The sequence below is a fragment of the Scyliorhinus torazame genome, chromosome 4, assembly GCF_047496885.1.
Source record: "Scyliorhinus torazame isolate Kashiwa2021f chromosome 4, sScyTor2.1, whole genome shotgun sequence".
Classification (NCBI taxonomy): domain Eukaryota; kingdom Metazoa; phylum Chordata; class Chondrichthyes; order Carcharhiniformes; family Scyliorhinidae; genus Scyliorhinus; species Scyliorhinus torazame.
In genome coordinates, this window is record NC_092710.1 from 221182738 (window position 1) to 221210367 (window position 27630).

At 44.7% G+C, this 27630-nt stretch overlaps 1 protein-coding gene across 2 annotated transcripts in view; it reads left to right on the top strand.

The window, feature by feature from the left end:
* Positions 1-27630, top strand: part of man1a1 (mannosidase, alpha, class 1A, member 1) — a 591384-nt gene that overhangs the window by 317654 nt on the left and 246100 nt on the right. The window contains exon 4 of one of the 2 annotated variants that reach the window (XM_072499366.1): positions 2698-2778. The exons of the other annotated variant lie outside the window; for it this stretch is intronic. Within the exon in view, the coding sequence (XP_072355467.1) occupies positions 2698-2778 (81 nt within the window). The remainder of the gene's footprint in view (positions 1-2697; positions 2779-27630) is intronic. 2 annotated transcript variants of the gene reach the window in all.

Below are 27630 nucleotides of genomic sequence, written 5' to 3' on the forward strand. Positions count from 1 at the left end.
TTTAATAGAACTGTACTATTGGCCCCCAAATACTTAGCGGGATATTGAGGAGCAAATATGTGAAGAGATAACAGATAGCTGCTGGAAAAATAGGATGGTAATAGTTGGGGACTTTAACTTTCCTACCATTAACTGGGACAGTCATAGCACTAGGGGTTTGAATGGAGTGAAATTTGCCGAGTGTGTTCAGGAAGAATTCTTCATTCAATGGGAAGGTGCCCCCCCCCCCCCCCCCCCCCCCCCCAAACCCCCACGTCGGCTCGATACTGTCCTGCTGCTCCTTGCCAGGGGCCCTTTATCGCTTCCCCTGCTGTCGCTGTTCCAATCCACACTCCACGACGAACGTGTCTGCCTGGCTGGGGCTGTTAAAAAGTGTTCTTTGCCTTTGTATGTGACCCAAAGCTTTGCTGGGTACAGCATCCCAAAGCGTACGCCTTTCTTGTACAGTGCTGCCTTCGTCCTTTAAATTCCGCACGGCGCTTGGCCAGGTCAGCCTTAGTGTCCTGGTATATTCTTATTTTGTGTCCTTCTCAGCTGCAGTTCTGGGACTGCCTGGCCCAGCGCAGGATTCTTTCCCGGTCCTGGTACCGGTGCAGTTTGGCTATAACTGCCCTCGGTTGTTTCCCGACTTTGGGTTTCAGACGCAGCGACCGGTGAGCCCTGTCTATTTCTGGTGGGTTGGGTAAGTCTCCCTTCCCCCAGGTTGCCCAGCATCGTGGGGACCCTATCGTCGATTCCCTCCGGTGCGCCCACAATCCGCAGGTTTTGCCTCTTGAGCGGTTCTCCTGGTCCTCAACTTTACCCCTCTGGCTGCCCTTCGTTGCGACCAACCTCGCCACCTTTTTCTCCAGTGACACGATCCGATCACTCTGGGCGGTTGCGGCTTTCTCCATGTCCTTGATGGTAGCCTCTTGGGCTTCCAGTCTCTTTTCCACTCTGCTCAGGACGAGCTGTATTTGTGTCAGAGTTTCGACCACCATGTCCTTCACTGTGGCCTGATGGTCCTCTTTTATCTCTAGCTGGTATTCCCTCAGTGCTTCAGAGAAGCATGCCTTCCAGCTCTGCCCCCACCGTGTGGGAGAGGTTTGTTCGTGGCTGCTCTGCCCTCCTCGCTTCGGAGAAACTTGCGCTCAGCCACCTCGAGCGCTGGTCGGCTCGTCCGATTGCTGCCATTCCTGGTCCCTTCCACTGTTCGGCCCTAGACTGGCTTTTTCTGGGCATTGTTTTGCTCTCTTTCTTCCCCAGTCTTACAAAGGTTTGGGGAATGAATTGCCGAGTTACCGTTACAAAGTGGCTATTTTTCGGATCCACGTGAGGAGAGCCACCTGATGTGCGACTGCTCAGTACATAGTCATCACCGGAAGTCCTCAAAGCTGGTTTATAATGTTCCTTTAAAGTTTCGGATGTTTCATTATTTTAAAGACACTGTAGAAGTATACGCAAAATACCGCGGATGCTGAAAACCCTCTGGAGGTCTGGCAGTATCTGGGGAAAGAAACACAGTTAACGTTTTGAGTCCAAGATGACTCTTTTTGGAACTCGAGTGAGTTCAACATATGATAGGCTTTTTGCAGTTGAAAGTAATCACATTACTACCTCTCTCCATTTCTAAAGAAGAATCGTATTGAACGTGAAACGTTAACTCTGTTTCTCTCTCCGCAGGAATGGCCAGGACTGCTGAGGTTTTTCTGCATTTTAAGTTTTTATTTTATATAAATACAAGATGTTTTTAGTTCAAATTTTAGTTCCAACTTGAATTTTTCAGTGCTTTTATTATTTCAGGTTCATTCGATAAATGTCTATCTACAACTGTCCAGTAGTTATTTCATTTTTTTGTTGTGGAGGGCACATGAGCACAGTGGTTAGTGTCATAATATACATCAGTACATTATGGTGCAATCACATACACACACTGATGGACATGCAGTAGGACCAACCAGCATACATAACACTGCAGCCAATCACCAGTGAGAGCACAAACACTATAAAGACAGGGGACAGGAGAGTTCCCGCTCATTCTAGCAGCAGCCAGCTCAGAGCACAGAGCTCACAGCCTGCATCACAGACATTCACCATGTGCTGAGTGCCTCACCATAGCTAGTGATAGGAAAGGGTCCACAGTTAAGCTGGTATTGCTTATACCCACGTTTACAGTATGTTAGCATAGTTGAACAGTTAATAAAATAGCATTACACCACTTCCAGCATTGTTGGCTTGTTTGTGAACCAGAACACCCAACACGACATTTAGCACTGTTGGTTCTGAGCGCCAGGGACCCGGGTCGATTCCCGGCTTGTCTGTGTGGAGTCTGCACGTTCTCCCCGTGTCTGCGTGGGTTTCCTCCGGGTGCTCTGGTTTCCTCCTACAAGTCCCGGAAAATGTGCTTGTTAGGTGAATTGGACATTCTGAATTCTCCCTCAGTGTACCCGAACAGGCGCCGGAGTGTGGTGACTAGGGAATTTTTGCAGTAACTTCATTGCAGTGTTAACGTAAATGTGTGAGCTAATAAAGATTATTATTGTTATTAATTGTTATTAATTATTTCACATTGTAGAAACACAACCGCAATAATCCTCGTGGTTAGCACAGAAGAATTGAATTGATTCATATCGAGGCAACTTTAGAACATCATTAGGGATGAGAACAGGTAGCCTGTGTGCATTGTTTAATCCTGACCACGTTTTTGTTTCCTCTCAGCATGCAGAGGTTTCGGTTTTTGAAGTGACTATTCGATTTGTTGGGGGGCTCCTCTCTGCTTTCTACCTTTCGGGCGAAGAGGTGAGTACCAATAAGCATTCTTCAGTTTTAAAATGTTTGCATACCATCTCGTCGCTCATCTCCAACTTGAAACAAGTATTTGTAAAGCAGCTGGTGTTAATCCAGTTATTTGAACACGATCTCAGTTGCTCTCCATTACAGCTCGTCCTGTAGAGTATGACCCCAAACGTACAAGAAACATTCTGCTCAAACTTACTCTTTCTGTCGTATTTGCATTGCATCATAATATTGGGAACCTGTACCTAAAAAGTCTACTTCTGCTCCAAATTTCTATGTTGCTGAGCCGTTTGCTGATGGGGTGCGTGGCTAACCTGAACTTTGTGACTTTGATTAGTATGTAGGACCTGTGCTGGAGAATTGCCATCATTGGGGTCTACCTGTGGTTTTCCCCCCACAACCACCTTCAGCCCCCACTTCCTCGGGCACTTCTGATAACTGTGCCCTGGTTAAAGTCAGAGCCTTTGAACAGAGGTCAGGGAGGCTGGTGAGAAAGAGGGAGAACAATTAAAAGGAAATTGTGATTAACCTCCAGCTCCGTTAGACCAGCATTCTTGCAGTTAAAGGAAGGCTGCCACATCTCTGTATTAATACTTTAAATTTTTTATGTTGCTAATTTACATGAGGCATTTGGACGTTTAGTGCTGAAGTGCTTAATTGGTATTTGATATTTTTGGAATATTAATGGTGCTTTTACGAATTAACTAAATTAATTGTCCTTTTTCAGCTTTGTGCTAAACAGCTTTTTGAAAAATCAATTGCACACAATTACCTCATTTGCCTAGATTCCCTTGCTGCACAAGGCTTGCCAGTTGTACATATCTCCGACTTGCACAGTTGTAACAGGCCCTTAAGATCAGAAAATAAAGACGACAGGTCTCAAAACTAAACTATCACAATAATTAAAACATTTGAAACGTTGTGTTATTTTTTGCAGTTGGAGCTGCCATGTCCAGTAATGAATTTCCCTAAAGGGCCATGTCTATAAATTTGGATATTAGAAATATTTTCATTAAAATACAAACTACAGTTTTCTAATCTTTTTGGAGATCAGTTATCTGATTAATACAGTTTGTGCCCTTCGAATTTTTTTCTTGGTTATGTGCTCTGAAATTGGCAACGGCGAGATGTTAGGGTTGAAGTATTAAAAAAATCAGATACTTGATATTGATGCCCACATGCAGCAAAACAAATCTGAGGCATTTGGAAGACATTTGGTAAAAGCATTGAGAATTATTGTTTTGTTCTCTTTACATAACCTGTAAGTGTGGCACGAGAGGTTCTTTGCTAAATGCAGCTGAAAATGCTTTTCTAAATGTCTGTTTTGGTTGAATTTCTTTCTCCCACAACATTATGCACATTTTCTCCAATGAAGACGTAAAATGGCTGGTGGTAACCTCCTTGAGTGTTCTATATATTTGTGTGTATGTGTGTATATATATATATATTTATATACCTACCTACAAGGGACTTTATTTCCAATGAGCACCCCTCCTGATAGCTTGTTTGAGAGCAGGGACTTGACATGTGACAAGAGTTACAAATGTGCATCCTGCTATTTTGATGCAGCACTAAAGTGACATGAACAAACTGCAGTATCTTTAGTAATTGCCTTTAATTACCAGCATGGTATGTTTTCCATTTAATGTGTTCAGAAGAATATGTATGCAACCTATTTTAAATCCAATAATCCATTCTTCAGAATGTGTTTGGTCAAACGTGACTATTTGTGCAACGTTAAAATGAGCATTGAATTCAAGGCCCTCTAACATTTGTTTAATATTACTTGCTGGTGCAAAAGGGTATAATCTTTGAAAATGAAAATGCTTGCTGTTAATTTATAATGTGAAAGAAATCATGGAAAATGATGGGATTTTTTAGCTAACCCTGTTGAACCTGGACATTCTAATTGAAGTCGGCTCATTCCTTAAGTGCTTGCTCTTAATAAATATGAAGTAGACAAGAACGACGGTCGCCAGGGTCTTAATTTGATGACTTTGCATTATGAGCTGACCTCTCTTGACTTCTCATTTTAAATGCATTAGGTTTCTTCATGGCATCTATCTCCATGAAGATTTTACGATTGTCAGTGCGATATTTTAATATATAATGAGACATGTATTGTCAGAGATAATAGAATGTGGATGCCATACATGAGTTTGATTATTTGGTACCTCTCACTTAGAAGGATGCTTTTTGATATCCTTCCAATTCACCCTCCAGTTCCAGAGTAGCTCCAGATGGTACTGGTGACGTAGCTGTACTGGCTTAATGCTGCTTGATGCAACTTACATTATAAAAGTAAAATGCAGTGAACATTTTGAAATGCATTGGGAGATTTAATATGTTTTGATTTGGAAGTTTGACACAAAATATTGAAATGTATACAATGAGAGCCAATGGCATCCTGTAGTTCTAATGGGTTTCTGGAATTATAGCGAATTAATATAATACAACAAGCATATTGTCCAAAGACTCAGTTTGGAGGACAAATAGTTGTTATGAGAAATTGATTTTGAATGTTACCATTAATCTAATTCTAAGTTTTTACAATTTCTAGTCTTATAAAAGAGCTTATTAAGGGATTCCTTTCTGTTGGAGCTTCTTATAGAAACTCTAAAGCCTGAAAGGCAAAAATGGAAATTGCATAAGCATTGATCATTTTAGAAGGCTGCTATTAATTAGACCCTTAGGTGATTACTGCGGTGAAATTCTTATTGTTAACTTCTTACTGTTTCATTTTCTTTTCCCTGGATATCTTTGCACTTATCATTGCTTCATCTACTCTCCAATAGATTATTATTCCCTGGTGCCTTGCTAGCATTGTTGCTGTATTTATTCACTACAGAATGAGACATAGACTGGTTAGATCACTTTGTAATTTAAAGGACATCCTCAGGAAGTTGATTCTTCACAGACAAACCATGTAATAATATCTCACTGAGAGAAAATGGTGTGATCGGTTGGAGAGAAAAAGGAGTGGAAGTCAATTTTTGGAGGAATCTCAACGGATCCTAGAGCTTTAAGAAGGGGAGAGAAAATAGACAAGACTGCAAGTAGGGAGGATGCATTAGAAATGCATTTGTGAAAGCTATGGTTTGAGAACACTGTTGTGGGGTGAGGTCAATCCCCCATAAATCTATGGGCCTGGACATCCCTTTCTTCCACTCATCTCCCCCCCCCCTCTAAATTTTAAAAGTAAACCCAGTCACAATGAGCCTCTTACTTCCTCCCTATAATCCCAACAATGGCTGTGATAAATGAAGGACATGCATTGGAATAATATTTTATCTTGAATAATTCGGTTTTGAAATGATGTAGCACAACTGTAGTTATTGTCTACAGCCAATGCCCATTCCGCCCCCCCCCCCCACACACACACAGACATACACATGTGTATGTGCACACAAACGTGCGCGCACACAGGTGCACATTCTCACACATTTAAACATTACTTGACATGTTTTTGCACGCTTTTACCACTTTTCATTGAATTTTCTCTCACCACCATCGCCTCCCCCCACCCTCCCCCCATTGGCCTTGTGCTAATCTTGCTTGCTCCATGTGCAACACATCCACTTCAATTTTTCTCTTTTATGCAGATTTCCACAATTGATCACAACAATTATCATGTCTCATCATCTTTGTGAGTGAATGGGCAAAGGACTCTGATGCTCTAATGTATGATTCATTGAAGGTCAACATCGTCATCTCAATGGAAGACCCCTTATTTTGAAACTTACCCCCCAAGTTATAGATTCCCCCACATGCGGAAACATCTTTCAGAACCTATCCTGTGAAGTTCCTCAAACTGATACGTTTCAATAGAATCACCTCTCATTTTGTAAACTCCATTGAGCATCGGCTCAACCTGCTTAACCGTTAATCAAAAACAAACTCTTCGCCCCAGGAATCAACCCAGTGAACTTTCTCTGAACCGTCTCCAATACAGGTATATCCCGCAAGTTAGATTTTATTAAAAAGTATTTTTATTCAACAAATTTTCAACAATTTTGCAATTCAGAATAATCCCACCCCCCCCAACAGTCAATGGTAACCAACGCCCTAAAATGCATGATGAACAAACCCCAACAATTGTAGAACCCATCACTAACCCCCTCCCTGAGCAAATTTCATTATTTCCAGTCAAAAACTCCAGCCCCCCTCGACACATCGAAGCAAAGTGTGGAGAAGCTGACCTCCACCCCAACAAGACCCGCTTACGAACAGTCAGCGAGGTGAAGGCCTGCACCGCCTGCAGCTCTAGCCAGTCCGATACCCCGAATATGGCTTCTAGGGTCCGGGCTCCACATCCACATATAAAACCCCCCAGATGGTGCTGAACACGGTCCTCGCAAAACCTTTCCAGCTTCGGGCAGGACCAAAACATATGTACATGGCAGGGCCCCTCCCATATCGCTCACAGACAACCCCCACCGCTTCTAACAGCTGGCTCATTCTAGACTGTCAGGTGCGCCTTCCACACTACTTTCAGCTGTATCAGCCCCAGCCTCAAGCACATAGTCGAGGCATTTACCCTCCGCAGCACCTCACACCACAGACCTTCCTCCAGCAACACTCCCAACTCTTCCTCCCACTTTGCCAGAACCCCATCTATGGGGTCCAAACCCCTACCCTTTCTCCAACCCCCCACTGACAGAACCGCCCCAGCAATAAGGAGGCGGGCCACATCGGGAAGGTTGGGAAGACCGTCCTCGTAAAGTCCCGCACCTGCATACGCCTGAAACTTTCGCCCCACGCCAACCCAAACTTCTTGCCCAACTCCTCCAAACTTGCAAATCGCCCTCCCAGAAACAGATCCTTCATTTCATTAATCCCCCTCTCTTCCCATCCCCAGAACCTTGCATACATCCTCCCCGGCTTGAACAATGATTCTCCCTAATCGGCGCCCCAAACCAGTTCCCAACCCAAAATGCTGTCTAAGCTGCCTCCAGAATGTGGCCGCTACAATGCGGTCTCACTGAATACTTCTTTGGGGCCATTGGAAGCGGCGCCGTTGCCAGCGCCGGCAATCCTGACCCTGTAATCTCTGTATTTGCCGCCCAATAATAATACATCAAATTTGGGAGGCCTAACCCATATGCCTGCAGTTTCACATTCCTAATCCTAGCCACCTTCCCCAGCCAAACAAACGAGACCTTCCCCTAAAAATCGCCATGGCCAAAAAGACTGGCTGGCATTGAAAGAAGAATTGCGGCAAAAAAATTCCTCTTTACTGCCTGTACCCAGTCCGCCAATGACAGCAGGAGATTGTCCCACCTCAGCAAATCAACATTTGCTCTCTCCACCAAGCTAGTGAAGTTAAGCTTCCGAAGCCCTGCTCAGTTCTGGGCCACCTGCAGCCCCAGGTACCTAAAATGAAATGCAGCCAGATGAAATGGCAGCCCTTCCACCCCCACTCCCATTCCCGGAGGGAAGACCACAAAGTACTCACTTTTCCCTAAATTCTTTATACTCTGTAAACGTCCCAAATCTCTGAAACAATCCGATTATGCCGCCAACGGAAGAGCTTGGCTCCGAAATATACAGCAACAAGTCATCTGCATATAAGGACACCCTATGTTCGACCCCCCATCCCCTAACTGTCCCCTTCCACAACCCTGAGCTCCTCAGCCCAATGGCCAAGGGCTCTACAGCTAATGCTAACTCCTTCACCTCATCCTACGAGGGGCCTACATTTTTATCAGCTACTATTTTCTTTTTATATACTTGTAAAAGCATTTGTATTCCTCTTGTATTTCTTTTGGATGTCTTGCTGTTTCACTCTCTTCTAATGTTTCCATTTTTTTGTTAAGTCATCTGTTGCTGGTTTCCAAATGCTTCCCAATCTTCTCATTATTCGTTGTGGTATTGTAAGCCTTTTCTTTCAATTTCATACCATCCTTAACTTTTTTTAGCTACACATGCTGCATTCTTGTAGGGCTTTTCTTTCTTATCATTATATAAAATATCTCCTAAAATGTCTACCACTGCTTATCGATTGTCTTGATGTGGAAATACAGGCGTTGGACTGGGGTGAGCACAGTAAGAAGTCTTACAACACCATGTTAAAGTCCAACAGATTTGTTTCGCTATCACAAGCTAGTGATATTGAAACAAATCTGTTGGACTTTAACCTGGTGTTGTAAGACTTCTTACTGTATCTATTGTCTGACCTTTAAACTTATTTTCCCAGCCTATTGTAGCCAGCGTTATCTTCATGCCTGTGTAATTCTTCATTTAACTTGTAGATACCAGTTTTAGACCCACGATACTCCCCCTCGAACTGAATGTGAAACTATATCCTGTTATAGGAACAGGAGTAGGCTGTCTAGCCCATTGAGCCTGCTGCACCATTCACAGATCTAATTGCTGCCTGCAGTCTTCCAAATAAGATTGCCTTCATAGATCTGGCTGGGAATCTGTTAAGTCGCCTGGCAGAGTGAGAGAGTAGAGAGAGTGTCTTCCAGCTATTTGATGTCTTCCCACAGAACTCAGGTCAAAAATCGGAAGTTTCTGAATGGCTCCACCAATTATAAACAAGAATAAAATCCATCAAAGGTGCCAAAAGACAGTACCGGACCAAGCTCGAGTCCCAGGCTAGCCACAGGGATCCCCACCATCTATGGCAAGGTCTGCAAGACATAACGGGCTACAAGATGAAGGCATGTAAAATCGGTGGCTCCAACGCACCCCTCCCTGATGAGCTCAATGCATTCTTTGCATGATTTGAGCAAGAGGTCAACGAGAGCAAGCCCTCCATCCCAGAAGCCACGGATGAACTTGTATCTGAGATCACCACTGCAGACGTCAGAGCAGCCTTCTCGAAGGTCAACCCACGGAAAGCCACTGGCCCGGCTGGGGTACCCGGACGAGCACTCCGGTCTTGCACGGATCAACTGGAGGGGGTATTCGCAAACATCTTCAACCTCTCCTACAACAATCTGAGGTCCCTATCTGCTTCAAGAAGATGACCATCATCCCTGTACCAAAAAAAAGTCAAGCAGCGTACCTTAATAACTATCGTCCAGTGGCTCTGACAGCCACCATCATGAAGTGCTTCGAAAGGTTAGTCATGGCACAAATCAACTCCAGCCTCCCGGATTGCCTTGATCCACTGCAGTTCACCTATCGCTGGAACAGGTCCACTGCAGATGCCATCTCCATGGCCCTGCACTCTACCCTGGAACACCTAGATAACAAAGACACCTATGTCAGACTCCTTTTTATCGACTACAGCTCAGCCTTCACCACTATAATTCCTACGAAACTCATCTCCAAACTCAGTGGCCTTGGCCTCGGCTCCTCCCTCTGTGACTGGATCCTGAACTTTCCAACCCACAGGCCCCAATCAGTAAGGGTAGGCAACAACACTACCACCACAATCATACTCAACACCGGTGCCCCACAAGGCTGTCTCCTCAGCCCCCTACTATACTCCTTATACACCTATGACTGTGTGGCCAAATTTCCCTCCAACTCTATTTTCAAATTTGCTGATGACACCACCATACTGGGTCGGAAGAACAGCTTCTTCCCTACTGCCATCAGACTTTTGAATGGACCTACCTCGTAATAAGTTGATCTTTTCTCTACACGTTGCTATAACTGTAACATTATATTCTGCAGTCTCTTCTTCCCTATGTACGGTGTGAATTGTTTGTCCAGCATGCAAGAAACAATACTTCTCACTGTATACTAATACATGTGACAATAATAAATCAAATTAAATCAATGGGAGATGGCTCACAATTCCAGATTCACCGATTGGCTGCTTGCCAAGTCTATCAAACTGACATCACAGGCTCTGCCACAGAACGTAAAGGGGAACCCCCTAGCTAGTTAATTAGACCAGGGGTTTCAGGTTTGCCAAAAGTCTATAGCTTAAGCAAAAATCCCAATGATGCAGCAGCTAACAAGAAGACTGTAGATTAAAGCAGCCAGCAGGATATGTACTAAAAAGGATAGTCCTCAATACCGGCGACCCGCAAGGCTGAATACTTAGCCTCCTATTATACTCTCTATACACACAGAAAACCAAAAAAGGTTTCCCAATGGTATCCTAACAGTGTCCAAAGATTAGGTGGGGTTATGAGAATGGAGCATGAGAGTGGTCTATGGTGCTCTTTCGGAGGGTCGGTGAAGAATAGCCGTATAGCCTTTTTCTGCACTATAGAGATTCTATGATTCTACCTGCCTCGTCATCTCCTCCCTCCTTACCGCCCAAGGGTCCAAACACTTCTTTCAGGTCAAGCAGCATTTCATTTGCACCTCCTTCAATTTGGTCTACTGTCTTCCCTGCTCCCAATGTGGTCTCCTCTACATTAGAGAGACTTTAGACTTCGATTTATTGTCATGTGTACCGAGGTATAGTGAAAATTATTGCTCTGTGTAAATTCCAGGCAGATTGCTCCATACATGATACCATAGAACACGATAAATACATGATACATAATGAAAATACATAAACATAGTATACAGTACATAGTGGGAGGGGTCTTTGATTTTGCTGCCCGCTTTCCCTAGGCAACGGGAGAAGTAGACAGTCAATGGATGGGAGGCAGGCTCGCCTGATGGACTGGGCAGTGTTCACAATTCTCTGTAGTTTCTTGGGTCTTGGGCTGAGCAGTTGCCAAATACGATGTTTTCTTTCTGCGGTCCATCTATAGAAATTGCTAAGAGTCATTGTGGACATGCCGAATTTCCTTAATTTCCTGAGGAGTGAGTGGACCAGGACAGATTGTTGGTGATGTTTACACCTAGGAATTTGAAGCTGTCAACCATCTCCACCTCTGCACCATTGATACAAACAGGAGGGAAGAAACACTTTGCTTCCTGAAGTCGATGACCAGCTCCTTAGTTTTGCTGACAATGGAGGAGAGATTGTTGTCATTGTACCATGTACTCTGACTCATTGTTGTTTGAGATTCGACCCACTACGGTCGGATCTCAAACAACAGTTGTGTGTGTATAGGGAGTATAGTAGGAGGCTAAGTACTCAGCCTTGCAGGTCACTGGTATTGAGGACTATCGTGGAGGAGGTGTCATTTATCTTTATAAATTGTGAGTCAGAAAGTCGAGGATCCCGTTGCATTGGGAGGAACTGAGTCCCAGGTTTTGGAGTTTGGATATGAGCTTGGCTAGGATTATGGTGTTGAAGGCGGAGCTGTAGTGAATGAACAGATGTCCTTGTGGTCGAGATGCTCCAGGGATGAGTAGGGCCAGGGAGATAGCATATGCTGTGGACCGACAGTGGCGAATTGCAGTGGATCAATGCATCTAGAAGGTTGGAGTTAATGTATCTCACGACTAACCTCTCAAAACACTTCATAATAGATGTCGGGGCCACCAGTTGGCAGTCGTTGAGACTGGTTGCCTGGTTCTTCTTTGGCATTGACCAAATGCAGACCTTGTAGAACACTGCTGCTCAGTCCAAACGCATGACTCCCAACCTTCCAGTCGCTTGCCATTTCAACTCAGCATCTTTCTCTCATGCCCGTATGTCTGTCCTTGGCCTGTTGCAATGCTTCACTGAAATCCAACACAAACTGGAGGAACAACACCTCATCTTCAAATTAGACACATTGCAACCATCTGGACTCAACAGTAAGTTCATCAACATGAGACTGTGAACCCCCGCCCCCCCCCCCCCCCCCCCCCCCCCCAACATCCTGACTCCATTTTCTTTTTTTGCTTCCTTTGTTTTTCTCAATGCAAGCCCCCCTCCCCTCCAGGGGGCCATCTGTCAGTTCTTAAGTTTTGTTTTCACTGAGCACTGACCTCTGTTCTCCTCTTAACATGTTCTGCTATCTTAACTTTGTCACTATCAGTATCTTCTAGTCCTTAATGCCACCATTAGCACTCACTTTGTCTGTCCATGACATTGTTGTCAATCTCTTCTTAGCTGTGACCTATGCCTAACTTTCTAGTCTGCCCCTCCTTCTCTACCACCCCCGCCACACTATATGATCTATTACACTTCTACACCTCTTCAGTTCTGAAGAAGAGCCATGCATCGTCAAACAGTTAACTCTGTTTCTCTCTCCACAGCTGCTGCCAGATCTGCTCAGTTTATCCAGCATTTTCTGTTTTAGATCATTAATCAGCCTGTCTCATTACACATTAACTGGTCTAAATTAGCCTTCTCCCTGGTAGCTCTTAGGAACTAGCCTGAATATACTCTATCAACTCATCCTCAAGGCTACCTTAGCCTATTTTCTCCCAAATCTATGAGGATTAAAATGAAGCCCCTCAGTTGCCAGGATAAGTGCAGCTCCAACAATGCTCAAGAAGCTCAACAATATTCAGGCAAAAACAGCCCGCTTGATTAGCACCCCACCCACAAACATTCACTCACTGCACCACTGACGCACAGTGATAGCCGTGTGTACCACCTACAAGATGCACTGCAGGAACTCAGCAAGGTTCCTTGGACAGCACTTTACGAACCCAGGACCACTACCATCCAGAAGGATGAGGGCAGCCAACACATGGGAACACCACCACCTGGATGGTCCACTCCAAGCTACTCATCATGTTGACTTGGTAATATATTGCTGATCCTTTAAAGCACGATGGGCGTACCTACACCTCATGGACTGCAGTAGTTTACGGGGGAGCTCATCACCATCTTCTCGAGGGAAAATTGAGATGAGCAATAAATGTTGGCCTAGCCAGCGACGCCCACATCCCAAAAATGAATTTTTAAAAATCCACACTGCAGTCTTGCTGTTGTCCACACATAATTGCAAGAATATTGAACCTGCTGGACAATTGCAAGGGCTGAGGCTTCTCCAGCATGGCCTTCTGGATCCCCAAAGCTACCTCAATCATAGTCACGCTCTCCTGTCTCTGACCACAGACCATTCTGATGTACTTAATCAATGGGATGTGTTTGTCTCCGGGAACAAGTTATCCAGGTAACTTTCTCGTTCCCTGATGTATTGCAGCGTCCTATGTTTGGTCTGCAGCTCATCAAATCTGAGCCGAAGTTACTGTGGTTGTGATTGTTGTGGATCACGTTGATGTCCACCAGTTGCCATATGCTGCAACTGTAATCTGCCCTACCATCTTTGTTATATTTTGTTTCATTAGGGTATCAAGTTTAGAACTCCGACTCGGTGATATTTATCGTCTTATTAACTGTTTAGCTTATCTCCCGTTCTAGTTTAAATTACAACTCTAATTTTAGGAATAGAACAAATCTTAAGACTCATCAACCAATTACTTACATACTTAAGCTAAGTGATACCTCTAGGCTTCAGCTGCCAGGTTACCCTGGTTCATGCTCCCTCTCTCCGAGCACTCCCTGTTCAAATTCCTGTGTTCGAAACTGTTCTCTATGCTATTTAGAAAATGTAGGCCCAGATTTGATATGATACTAATGAATGTAAAACTGCCTGCTTTGGGATTTGTTTATTGTTACGTGTACCGAGGTACAATGAAAAGTATTGTTCTGCGTACAGTTCAGACAGATCATTCCATACATGAGTAAAATACATTAGGCGAACATTTTGCTATTATTACCTCTGAAACTGACACCAACTTCTGGAATTTGCATGTTTGCAATTAAAAACGGAAGTCATGAAGTTGTTGTCAGTGATTCTACACCCCCAGACCACAGTCAATTAAACATTATTGACCTGTCTAAATTGTCTACTGTTAGGCTGCTAGTTCTGCTGTGATATCCTTTGAAAAGTTGCACATCATTGCATAAAGCATAACTGCGATTTTTAACGGTGTACCAACTTGAGAATTACTGTTAAACAGGCTGATTGGCTCTGAAAGAGTAATTCTATGTTTGTTGAGTATCCAATTTCTCTATTATACAAACGTTTTTAAAATATTTCTTTTAAAATTAATTTAGGATGTTTTAACTTCCATCTTTACCACACTAGTCCCAATCATTTATTTTGCTATCTGTAAAATTTGAAACGAAAAGTGAAGGGCTTGAATGGCTTTCCCCTGCCTCAGTTGCTGTTTCTGAATTATAGAAAGATAGGAAGCAAACTTCAAGGGCCTTAATTAGGGAACAGAAGGGTGGGCTGCCATCAGCCACACCAAGCCCCTTTAAAGTTGGGGACGGGCAGGTGCACAATGGGAATGAAGGCTCTCTGCTGTATTTTACAGGCCCTCACCTGCCGGATGATGGGATGGGGGGGGGGGGGGGGGGAACATAATTCTGCAGATGTTGAATTAGCTGCCCATTACATCCCATATTCAATTTTCATTTCAATTGAAGACCATGGTAGGGAAAATCAAGTGGGATGTATTATTGTAGTCAGTTCAGTGCCCTCCATTATTCGCAAGGAGTGAAGTGTTGGGCATGTTTGAAAAAGATTATCTCCATGCTCAAAGAATGCAATGGCAGATCATTGAAAAACAGGAGATGACACAAATTGGCACTAAAATGGTATGTTTAAAAATTAATAAAATAATACCGAGAACTTCTGTTACAAGATATTGTTATTGTTCCAGAGCAGAATAATCTAACATCCAAAAGATATGAATGCCCATCACTCACAAAGGTAAAAGATTATTAATGAGCATTCCAGACTAGCAAAGCAGGCACTAGAAAATTAATGAATTAATACAGTACTAGCCACCATTGAATCAATAACTTGATAGATAGGTGAGCAAATTTAAAAACTTAAATTTCAGCATATTATTATGTTGAGAGAAGTGGGCATCAGTAAAATACCAGCAACCTGGGTATATCAGTGAAGAAATACGTACCAATGAATCCATAATTTATGGGCAATTGGCAAACCAGTAGGCATCTGTCTGCCCGTTGATAAAGAATAAATTCAGATCTGAGTTTTTCTGAAGTTAATCTGTTCTTTTATAAATGAAGCTGGTGGACCACAGACAAAGTCCTAATCGTCTCAGTTGGGAGGGCCTGTAAACAAATGCAACTGTATATAAACAAAGGAAAGATATTGAATGCTGCCGTTCTGAAATAAAAGCAGAAAATACTCAGCAGGTCATGCAGCATCTGTGGAGAGAGTTAACAAGTTCATGTTTCAAGTTCCTAACCTTTCAGCAGAACTTGGGAAGTTAGAAATTTGAAAGGTTTTAAACAAGTGAAGTGAAGTTCGGAAAGGGAAGAAGAACAAAAGGGGAGGCCTGTGATAGGGTGGCAAGCAGGAGTGATAAAATGACCAAGGGATGACTGCAAAACCGAAAGGAGGGGTACGGGACAAGTGTACATAAACAAAAGTTTCCAGAACACACTAGAGGACCTGCTTTCATTGCTTTCATAACTTTAGTGGCTCAGTGAAGTGTGGATGATAGCTGGGAATAATTAAACCAATTTGTGGGTGGAGGTGGAGTAGAGGGACATGGCAGAGCAGGAAGTAACAGTTGCAGCGGGCAGAATGATTGTGATCATTTTCCCAAATATTGTGGGAGCAGTCGCAGGGGTAGCACTGGGAAAGATCACACCAAGTGCCTACATTACTTTATACATGTCAACTGGCAAGAAGATTTGATAGAGATGTTAAAAACCTTAAGTGGTCTGGACAGAAAAATTGCTGGTGGAACGATCAAGTTTGAGGGGGCATAGGTTTATGGTAATTGGCAAAAGAAACAGTGGAGACTGAGGAAAAGCTTTTTCCTGCAGTGAGTGGTCTGGAATGCGCTGTCTGCGAGTGTGGTGGAGAGGAATTCAAAGAGGAAATTAAATAATTACCTGAACAGAAAGAACGTGCAAGGGTTACTGGAGAAGGCGGGGAAATAGCATTGTGTATTGCCCTCCAGGAATCTGAAAGCTCCCCTGTGCTGTAACAATTCCGTAATTCTGTGATGTAAAGCGCTAGCTGAGGCACAAGGGCATTAGAATAGCTTTTGGGTTGGGTAGCGCGGTGGCGCAGTGGTTAGCATTGCTGCCTTACAGCGCCGAGGTCCCAGGTTCGATCCCGGCTCTGGGTCACTGTCCGTGTGGTGTTTGCACATTCTCCCCGTATTTGCATAGGTTTCTTCCCACAACACAAAAGATGTGCAGGCTAGGTGGATTGGCCATGCTAAATTGCCCCTTAATCGGAATTTTTTTTAAAATAAATAAAAAAAGTATAGCAATTGGGTGTCATGCTTCTGCCAAAGGCAACCAGAGGCATTGCAGAACAAGCTGAGATGGGAGTGAGTGGGGGTGGGGGGTGGGTAACTTCCAAAGGTTTTTAAAGATCAACTTCATTAGCATGAGGGAAGGACAGGTGAGGAAGCATTAGGGAAAGCTGTAATGATCATTTTCAGCAGGTAATGAGTCCCTGAAGGGGAAGGTTGGAATTGTAACAAAAGAGAGTAATTTAAGTGGCAAAGGCAGCAGCAGGCAGGAATGGCCTGGGTGTCTGGGAGAAGCAGGGCAGTGGGGACAGAACCAATATCAGACCAAAGTGAGCTGGTTAAAATAATTTGCATCCATACATTGAATTGAAGTTAATTTAAAATTATAAAATTAATTCCCATTATAAATGTTTACCTAGGAAATATTATTTGATAAATGTTGGCATAAAAACATTACGTAAAAAATGAAAGCAAGTTTTACGGGCAGGCAGTAAGTGCCAAGTGGAAGCCCTTAAACATATTTACATTGTGCTACATTTAAGCTCCATGTGTGAGCATGCTTCTAAGCATGTATGTGCACGGGCCTCTGCCTACCCTCCACCACGTGATGAGACAAGCGGGGTAATATAATCTGATGTTGCTCATTTATAGCACTTGGTATAAAGACACCAGTGCCACACAGAATCGTCAGTTCAAATAAAAGAGCTTGAAACGGCAAATGGTGGAAAACCGAAACTAAGAATGTTGTAAAGCAATGGCTAAGAACGAATTGGTGGAGACATTACAGCCCTTAAGAAATCATGCATTGTTATTCAGTTGTGGAGCCCTGGTCCAGTCGTCATGAGAGAGTTGACTTTCATTCTCAGTCAGTTGGAAGCTCTTTTTACCCAAAACGAGCAGCAGCACCTCTTTCACCAAATTTGATGTTGCAGTATTAAACCTGTTGCAAGTTCATAAGTAGCAGAATTAGAGTGAGTAATTTAGTGGAGAAACTAAAACAGCCGATATCATGGAGCAGTGAATGAAAGACTCGGATGAAGAGAAATCTTTATCTCTCGGGCCATTCGCCTGTGGGACTCTCTTCCCCAGAGAGCATTGTAGTCGGAGTCATTGAATATTTTTAAGGCTGAGTGAGATAGAGTCTTGATTGATAAGAGAGTCAAAGCTCAAAGGAAAGGAGCGTTGATGCCACAGTCAGATAGCCATGATCTTATGAAATGGCACAGCAGGATGGAGGGGCTGAATGGCCAATATTCCTGCTCCAAATTCGTATGTTCGTACGCACGGAGCGAGCAGTGTCTTAAGAGTTCAGGCTTTTGTTATTAGAACATATTCATGAAATTTTCTGTTCACAGAGGCTGAACCTACAGTGTTTCCAGCATTTTGTCTTTTTTTGTTCCTCTGTATTTTAACTTGAGTTCCAGATCTTTTAAAGGATAAATTGCTTTCAAAAGTGCTTAACAATTTTTCGGTTCATTGAGAGCATCATACAGATGTCCTTGTGATAAGAATTTAGAAAGCAATCCAATTGATCATTGGGTTTGAGATCTGAAGAGAAGGAAGAGTCTGAAAACTATCCAGTATTGTAAGTTAAATAAGAGGTGTGTGAGAAAGGGGCATAAAGTTGCATTAATGTTTTTATAAGCAATTGCTGTTTTTTAAACTGTGCCACTGTGTCATGAAATCTTGATGGAAGAGGTGATTAGATGATGCATGCCAATCTCCAGGAGTGTGGATATCATAAATTCCAAAAGAGTAGGCTATATAAATCACAGCTGAGAGAATGTTTGATATAGTGGAGCTCTGTCACACTTTTGAATGGAGCTTGAATATAGCCATCAGACGTTTGAAGGTTCCACAGATGAGAGTTCGGACATTTTTGGAGTTTTATTTCCACTTTCTAAGCTGCCCAAAAAATCATGAAGTAGAAATTTGGAGGGGGACGTGGAGACAGCAGGAGTAGTTTGCATCTTCTACTTTTTTAAAATAATCTTTATTATTGTCACAAGTAGGCTTACTGCAATGAAGTTACTTTGAAAATCCCCTAGTCGCCTGTTCGGGTACACGGATAGAATTCAGAATGGCCAAATTACAGCATGACTTTCCGGACTTGTGGGAGGAAACCGGAGCACCCGGAGGAAACCCACGCAGCCACGGGGAGAATGTGCAGAGTTCACACAGACAGTAACCCAAGCCGGGAATTGAATCCGGTACCCTGGCGTTGTGAGGCAACAGTGCTAACTGTCATAATATACACCAGTGTATCATTGTACAGGACTGCACCAGCAGTATATAAATAAAGTCTACGGAAAACTCGGCTATTCATATGTTACTGGAAGCACAAGCACAATGAGGCAAATGCACTCGTACTGTCAATTTGTTCCAGTAGAAATTCATCTCCTAAATATATACATTTAGAACATAGAACATAGAAAAATACAGCACAGAACAGGCCCTTCGGCCCACGATGTTGTGCCGAACCTTTGTCCTAGATTAATCATAGATTATCATTGAATTTACAGTGCAAAAGGAGGCCATTCAGCCCTTTGAGTCTGCACCGGCTCTTGGAAAGAGCACCCTACCCAAACTCAACACCTCCACCCAACACCAAGGGCAATATTGGACACTAAGGGCAATTTATCATGGCCAATCCACCTAACCTGCACATCTTTGGACTGTGGGAGGAAACCGGAGCACCCGGAGAAAACCCACGCAGACACTGGGAGGATGTGCAGACTCCGCACAGACAGTGACCCAAGCCGGAATCGAACCTGGGACCCTGGAGCTGTGAAGCAATTGTGCTATCCACAATGCTACCGTGCTGCCCTTAAGAACAAATAAATCTACACTATATAATTTTACCGTAATCCATGTACCTATCCAATAGCTGCTTGAAGGTCCCTAATGTTTCCGACTCAACTACTTCCACAGGCAGTACATTCCATGCCCCCACTACTCTCTGGGTAAAGAACCTACCTCTGGCATCCACCCTATATCTTCCACCATTCACCTTAAATTTATGTCCCCTTGTAATGGTTTGTTCCACCCGGGGAAAAAGTCTCTGACTGTCTACTCTATCTATTCCCCTGATCATCTTATAAACCTCTATCAAGTCGCCCCTCATCCTTCTCCGTTCTAATGAGAAAAGGCCGAGCACCCTCAATCTTTCCTCGTAAGACCTACTCTCCATTCCAGGCAACATCCTGGTAAATCTTCTTTGCACCTTTTCCAAAGCTTCCACATCCTTCCTAAAATGAGGCGACCAGAACTGTACACAGTACTCCAAATGTGGCCTTACCAAAGTTTTGTACAGCTGCATCATCACCTCACAACTCTTAAATTCAATCCCTCTGTTAATGAACGCGAGCACACCATAGGCCTTCTTTACAGCTCTATCCACTTGAGTGGCAACTTTCAAAGATGTATGAACATAGACCCCAAGATCTCTCTGCTCCTCCACATTGCCAAGAACTCTACCGGTCACACTTTTCAGGGTTAAACTCCATCTGCCACTTCTCAGCCCAGCTCTGCATCCTATCTATGTCTCTTTGCAGCCGACAACAGCCCTCCTCACTGTCCACAACTCCACCATTCTTCGTATCATCTGCAAATTTACTGATCCACCCTTCAACTCCCTCATCCAAGTCATTTATGAAAATCACAAACAGCAGAGGACCCAGAACTGATCCCTGCGGTACGCCACTGGTAACTGGAATCCAGGCTGAATATTTGCCATCTACCACCACTCTCTGACTTCTATCGATTAGCCAGTTTTTTATCCAACTGGCCAAATTTCCCACTATCCCATGCCTCCTTACTTTCTGCAGAAGTCTACCACGGGGAACCTTATCAAATGCCTTACTAAAATCCATGTACACTACATCCACTGCTTTACCTTCATCCACATGCTTGGTCACCTCCTCAAAGAATTCAATAAGACTTGTAAGCCAAGACCTACCCCTCACAAATCCGTGCTGACTATCCCTAATCAAGCAGTGTCTTTCCAGATGCTCAGAAATCCTATCCTTCAGTACCCTTTCCATGACTTTGCCTACCACCGAAGTAAGACTAACTGGCCTGTAATTCCCAGGGTTATCCCTATTCCTTTTTTTGAACAGGGGCACGACATTCGCCACTCTCCAATCCCCTGGTACCACCCCTGTTGACAGTGAGGACGAAAAGATCATTGCCAACGGCTCTGCAATTTCATCTCTTGCTTCCCATAGAATCCTTGGATATATCCCGTCAGGCCCGGGGGACTTGTCTATCCTCAGGTTTTTCAAAATGCCCAACACATCTTCCTTCTTAACAAGTATTTCCTCGAGCTTACCAGTCTGTTTCACACTGCCCTCTCCAACAATATAGCCCTTCGCATTTAAATACAGAAGAAAAGTACTCGTTCAAGACCTCTCCTATCTCTTCAGACTCCATACACAATCTCCCGCTACTGTCCTTGATCGGACCTACCCTCGCTCTAGTCATTCTCATATTTTTCTCACATGTGTAAAAGCCCTTGGGGTTTTCCTTGATCCTACCCGCCAAAGATTGTTTGTGCCCTCTCTTAGTTCTCCTAATCCCTTTCTTCAGTTCCCTCCTGGCTATCTTGTATCCCTCCAATGCCCTGTCTGAACCTTGTTTCCTCAGCCTTACAGAAGTCTCCTTTTTCCTCTTAAGACATTCAACCTCTCTTGTCAACCATGGTTGCCTCACTCAACCATCTCTTCCCTGCCTGACAGGGACATACATATCAAGGACACGTAGTACCAGTTCCTTGAACAAGTTCCACATTTCACTCGTGTCCTTCCCTGACAGCCTATGTTCCCAACTTATGCACTTCAATTCTTGTCTGACAACATCGTATTTACCCTTCCCCCAATTGTAAACCTTGCCCTGTTGCACGCACCTATCCCTCTCCATTACTAAAGTGAAAGTCACGAATTGTGGTCACTATCTCCAAAATGCTCCCCCACTAACAAATCTATTACTTGCCCTGGTTCATTACCAAGTACTAAATCCAATATTGCCCCTCCTCTGGTCGGACAATCTACATACTGTGTTAGAAAAGCTTCCTGGACACACTGCACAAACACCACCCCATCCAAACTATTTGATCGAAAGAGTTTCCACTCAATGTTTGGGAAGTTAAAGTCACCCATGACTACTACCTGTGACTTCTGCACCTGTCCAAAATCTGTTTCCCAATCTGTTCCTCCACATCTCTGCTACTATTGGGGGGCCTATAGGAAACTCCTAACAAGGTGACTGCTCCTTTCCTATTTCTGACTTCAACCCATACTGCCTCAGTTCGCAGATACTCCTCGAACTGCCTTTCTGCAGCTGTTATACTATCTCTAATTAACAATGCCACCCTCCCACCTCTTTTACCACCCTCCCTAATCTTATTGAAACATCTATAACCAGGGACTTCCAACAACCATTTCTGCCCCTCTTCTATCCAAGTTTCCGTGATGGCCACCACATCGTAGTCCCACGTACCGATCCATGCCTTAAGTTCACCCACCTTATTACTGATGCTTCTTGTGTTGAAGTATACACACTTCAACCCATCTCCGTGCCTGCAAGTACTCTCCTTTGTCAGTTTAAAAAAAGGATACAAGGCATTTAGTATAGGAAGAGCTTAAATGACTGCATTTCAGAATCATTTGCACTGGCAATAAACCTTTGCTATGTGCAGACTATATTTATTGCTGCTGGGGCACTTGGAATTATATTCAATGAGGTTCCCCAGGGGTCTTGGCTAATAATAATAATCGCTTATTGTCACAAGTAGGCTTCAATGAAGTTACTGTGAGAAGCCCCTAGTCGCCACATTCAGGCGCCTGTTCGGGGAGGCCGGTACAGGAATTGAACCCGCGCTGCAGGCCTTGTTCTGCATTACAAGCCAGCTGTTTAGCCCACTGTGCGAAACCATCAAAGACAGATTTCCTTCAATGCAATTAGTACTTTCATGATGATTTCAACCTCAACCGGGACCTGGGATTCATGTCGCATTACATTCAACCCCACCATCTGGCCTGCAAAATTCTACCAACTGTCCTGGCTTGATACAATTCACACCTCTTTAACCTGGGGTTATCTCTGGATCTGTAAGGATTTAATCACCTGCTAATGGTTGCATTCCTAGCATTGTTTGGCATCTTTGAATTTGTCTATATATGTGTTTCTGGAACAGACCTCTTCATTCACCTGAGGAAGGAGCAGCGCTCCGAAAGCTAGTGACATCGAAACAAACCTGTTGGACTTTAACCTGGCATTGTAAGACTTCGTACTGTTTTTCTTTCCTGGTAACGTTTGACCACAAAACAGCTTTTCACAGTGAGGGTTTTTTCTGAAAATTTTCCTCCCGTGCAAGTGAGGTGCATCTCTAAACCTCATTTCCAATCCTCACAAATTTTGTCTTTTTAATCCTAGCAGGCGTTCCTACTTGCTTTCCCGCATGATAAACCACAAACTATCGGCTTCCAATTGCTCCCTTTCTCCAGGACCCTGACAGACAAACTGGGTTTCAGGGATCTTTTAGAAATCCTTCCCCTCAAAACCCATCTCCATGATACTGTGAATCAAATGGACCTTATATCCAGGTAGAGATACTGATTAGCTTTTCTTTAATTTTGAACTCTATCATTGAAGTAAATTTCAAAGTATAATCTTTATAAACCCCAAATTCACAGCATTTTCCTGGACCAGCCTAACAACTGTAAGCACAAATACTGTTGCCATTGCCTCCCAAGTCTGAACAACTTAGACTTTCTTCCAAGCAAAACAACCTGAACTTCCCTTTTATCTTTAATAGCCACTTAGGCCTGTTGTTCGGGAAACTTCGGAAGAGGTCACATGATAATTTTATCCTAGATTAAACAGGTGTTATAGCCTGCCCCTTTACTACTGGCTGGGGACTAATGGTAATCCCACAATCCTTAGTGATTATGAGCTTTCCCAATGAAGGGGGGGGCGGATAAATCATTAGCAGCCACCTCCACAAAGCGAGCTGGCCAGTATGGAACCAGCAGAGAGGGAAGAGCGAGCAGTAAGGGAGTACTGCTGCTGTTGTATGTATATGTAATTGTCAATAAAGTTATTTCTTTTTGATTCTACAAACTCGTGTTGGATTTTCGTGACCCTCACAAAACTGGCGATGAAGTTAAAGTGGTTAGCTGTCTAGGCAGCTGAAGCCACCTCCCTGGACTTTTGTTGGATACAGGTTGGAAGTTGTTTTCTATTACACCATGCCTCTTTATGGACATTTGGATATCTTTGATGCTGCCCTGGAAAGTTGGAGCCAGTACGCACAACGGATGCGTTACTATTTCCAGGCAAATAACATCACCGAAAATGAGCGCCAGGTGGTCATTTTACTCACCGTCTGTTGGCCGCATACATTTGGGGTGATTAGGAGCCTTGCGTACCCAGCTGCGCTGGACACCAAGACGTTTGATGAACTTGTGATCTTGGTGGGGCAGCATTTTAACCCAACCCCGTCCACGATAGTCCAGTGGTACCGGTTAAATGCCTCAGCGAGGACCCCAGAAGAATCCCTTGCTGAGTTTCTATCCAGGCTATGCAGGTTGCGGAGTACTGTGACTATGGTGAGACTTTGTCAGAAACGTTTTGTGACCGCTTGGTTTGCGGTATTAACAAGGCCACCCAGAGAAAGTTGTTAGCCGACATTGAATTTTCTACAGGCCATTCAGATAGCGTTGTCCCGAGAGAGGGCAGAATGGGGAGTATAGGAGCTACAGGGAATGGAGGTGCATGCCTTGGGTTGCAACCCCTTCCATCCAAAAGCGTCACTCTGTATCTCTGCCATACCTTGGGCAGGGTGGCGGCTGGATCAACGGCAGTGACCACTGGACGCTCCTCCCCGAAGGGAGCCTTCTCCAGAACCGATAGATGTGGAGCCATGTCAGTGTCGGACTTGTGAGCGCTGACCCTGTTGTGGACGCCAGTTCTGGGGCTGCCAGAGGCACACTCGTTTCGACAGAAACTGGGGCCAGCCCAGGGGCCGTACCTTCCATTTGGATGAACCTGCGGCAAATACTCCCGAGGATGTGGAGACGGAGAACGACTGCCTGCAACTGCATTGTGTGGCAGCTACCCGTGTGGCCCCCATTAAGTTGGCAGTACGGGTCAATGGTCACCTGTGGAGATGGAGTTGTACACTGGTGCAGAGGTCTCCGTGATTGCCCAGAAGCCATCCGACCACATCAAACAGGGTATACAGACCCTTACATCAACTGATACACAGGCCAGGTTGGCCATCTATAAGGGGGAACCATTGGACATTGCTGGAACTACAATGACCCCTGTTGTTTATGGACGCCAGGAGGGGCGTTTCTGGCTTATCGTGGTGCGTGTCCAAGAGCCCAGCCTGTTGGGTCGGGTCGGGTTGCCCCATTTGCGACTGCAGTGCCAGCACATCCTTCAAACAGGTTCTGGAGGGTTCACGGAGGTACTAGGACGATGTATTCCTGCACGCTTTGGGGAAGAGAAAAGGGGCCGTAGCCGTATCCAGGTTGAACCAGGAGCCACGTGCGTTATTTCCGGGCGCGCCCGGTGCCTTACGCCTTGCTTGAGAAGGTAGAAGCGGAGCTCACTTGTTTGGAGTCTTTGGCCCGTCCTTTTTGCTGACTGGGCAAATTGTACCTGTAATGAAGCCAGATGCCACGGTTCGCTTGGTTGGCGACTATAAATTTACAGTGAATACGGCTTCCTGGCACGACCTATACCCAATGCCCTGCATAAAAGATCTCTACGCGAAGCTTGTAGGGGGACTCTCGTTCACGGAACTAGATATGAGTCACGCCTACCCACAGTTGGAGCTGGACCCTACCTCCCGACCATATGTAACTATTAATTCACACAGGGGCCTGTATGAATATACACGGATGCCCTTTGGAATGGCCTGCGCTATTTTTCAAAGCGTCACGGAGGGCATCTTGAGAGGATCCATGTTCCTTTTAATAATCTATGCCCAATCTAAATGGTTAGAGGTGCATTAGATGGTAGACCCAACGTCCTGCGCAACGATCAGTAGACATGGCCTCCCCGAGGTGCTCGTCACGGACAACGGCACTCCTTTCACAAGTGAGGAGTTTGCAAGGTTCATGAAGGTGAACGGCATATGCCATATCCGCACCGCTCCATACCCGCCCGGCTTCCAATGCGTGGGCCGAACGAGCAGTGCAGACGTTCAAACGGTGCCGAAAGAAACAGTCTTCGGGTCTATGGACACGAGACTGGCTCATTTTTTGTTTTCATATTGGTCAACTCCACATGCGGTGACTGGGGTAGCTCTCGCGGAACTCCTAATGGGCCGGAGACTTCGCACCCATCTTAACGTGGTTTTCCCGGATATTGGCGCAAACGTATGCCGCACTCAAGGAAGGCAGGGACATGGCCTTTCTGGGCATCGGCCGATTCGGCAGTTTGCGCCTGGTGACCTGGTGTTCGTTCAAAATTTTGCTGGTGGTGCCCAGTGGGTCCCTGGAGTTAGCTTTCGGCGAACGGGCCCTATCTCTTACCAGGTTCAAACCCAGGGTCAATTCCAGCGCAAGCATGTAGACCACGTTCAGTCCAGAAGGCCGCCTCTTCTAAAGATTCCCTGCCCCCGGAGCTCACTTTACAGCAGCAGAGACCAGACACAGTGGAGGATCATCCTCACAATCTTCCTCTGGCGCTGCACTCAAAGCCTGCAGAGGTCGTTGCAGAACCGCGTGGACGTAGGGACGCCGAGATGATGGAGGCAGTGGACTCCGAGATGGAGAGACAGCACATCTCCGAGGGGAAGTCTTCGGTCCCACGGCATGTGGATATACAACCGTTACGCCTTTCATCACGGAAGCACCGGTCTCCTTCTCGATACACACCGCCCGATCCAGCGCCTCATGCAAATGGTGTCCTGCCTGCAGCAAAATGAGTCCGACGCCCTCCTTCATCAGGGTCTTTGGTGGATTCCGTGGACTTTGGGGGAGGGGGGGAGGGAAGTGGGAGGGAGGGGAGGGAAGTGGGGGAGAAGTGGGGGGGGGGGGAGAGAAGTGGGGGGCGGGGTGGGGGAAGTGGGGGGTGGGGTGGGGGTGGGGGGAAGTGATATTATAACCTGCCTGATTACTACTGGCTGGGGATTAATGGTAATCCCACAATCGTTAGTGAGTATGAGCTTCCCCAATAAGGGTTGCGGAGAAATCATTAGCAGCCACCTGCATAAATAGAGCTGGCCAGTCTGGGACCAGCAGAGAGAGAGCAGAGTTAGCAGTAAGGGAGTACTGCTGCTGCTGTTGTACATATGTAATCGTAAATAAAGTTATTTCTTTTCGATTCTGCAAACCCGTGCTGAATTCTTCGTGGCCCTCACAAAAACAGATAAGTCCCAAAAATGGAAATGTTATATATCTCATATTTGTAATAAAATAGACAGGAAAATCATAAGGTGCAAGTGATTTTGATTCTTCGTAATAGTTTAATTTTTGGAGGGTATGTTGGAAGACTTGGGATTAATTTGACTCTAGGTTATTAACTTTTTCTTTGAAAATTCCTCTGGTTGATTTCAGATGGATTAGCTGGAGTGAATTCTGTTATGAATCCATCCCACTTGGTGCGCAGAATCTGGTCAGTTCCAAAAACTTTGTGGATATACCAGAAATCTGGGTCTTCCAGGCAAGGTTTTATCCTTTCTGTCTGTCCCAGGTCAAATTCCAGATGAGTTTTATCCTCTTGGCTGTTGTCACTTGACCTCGAAGAATGTAAGTATGTGAAGGACAGTGTGAAATTAAAAAA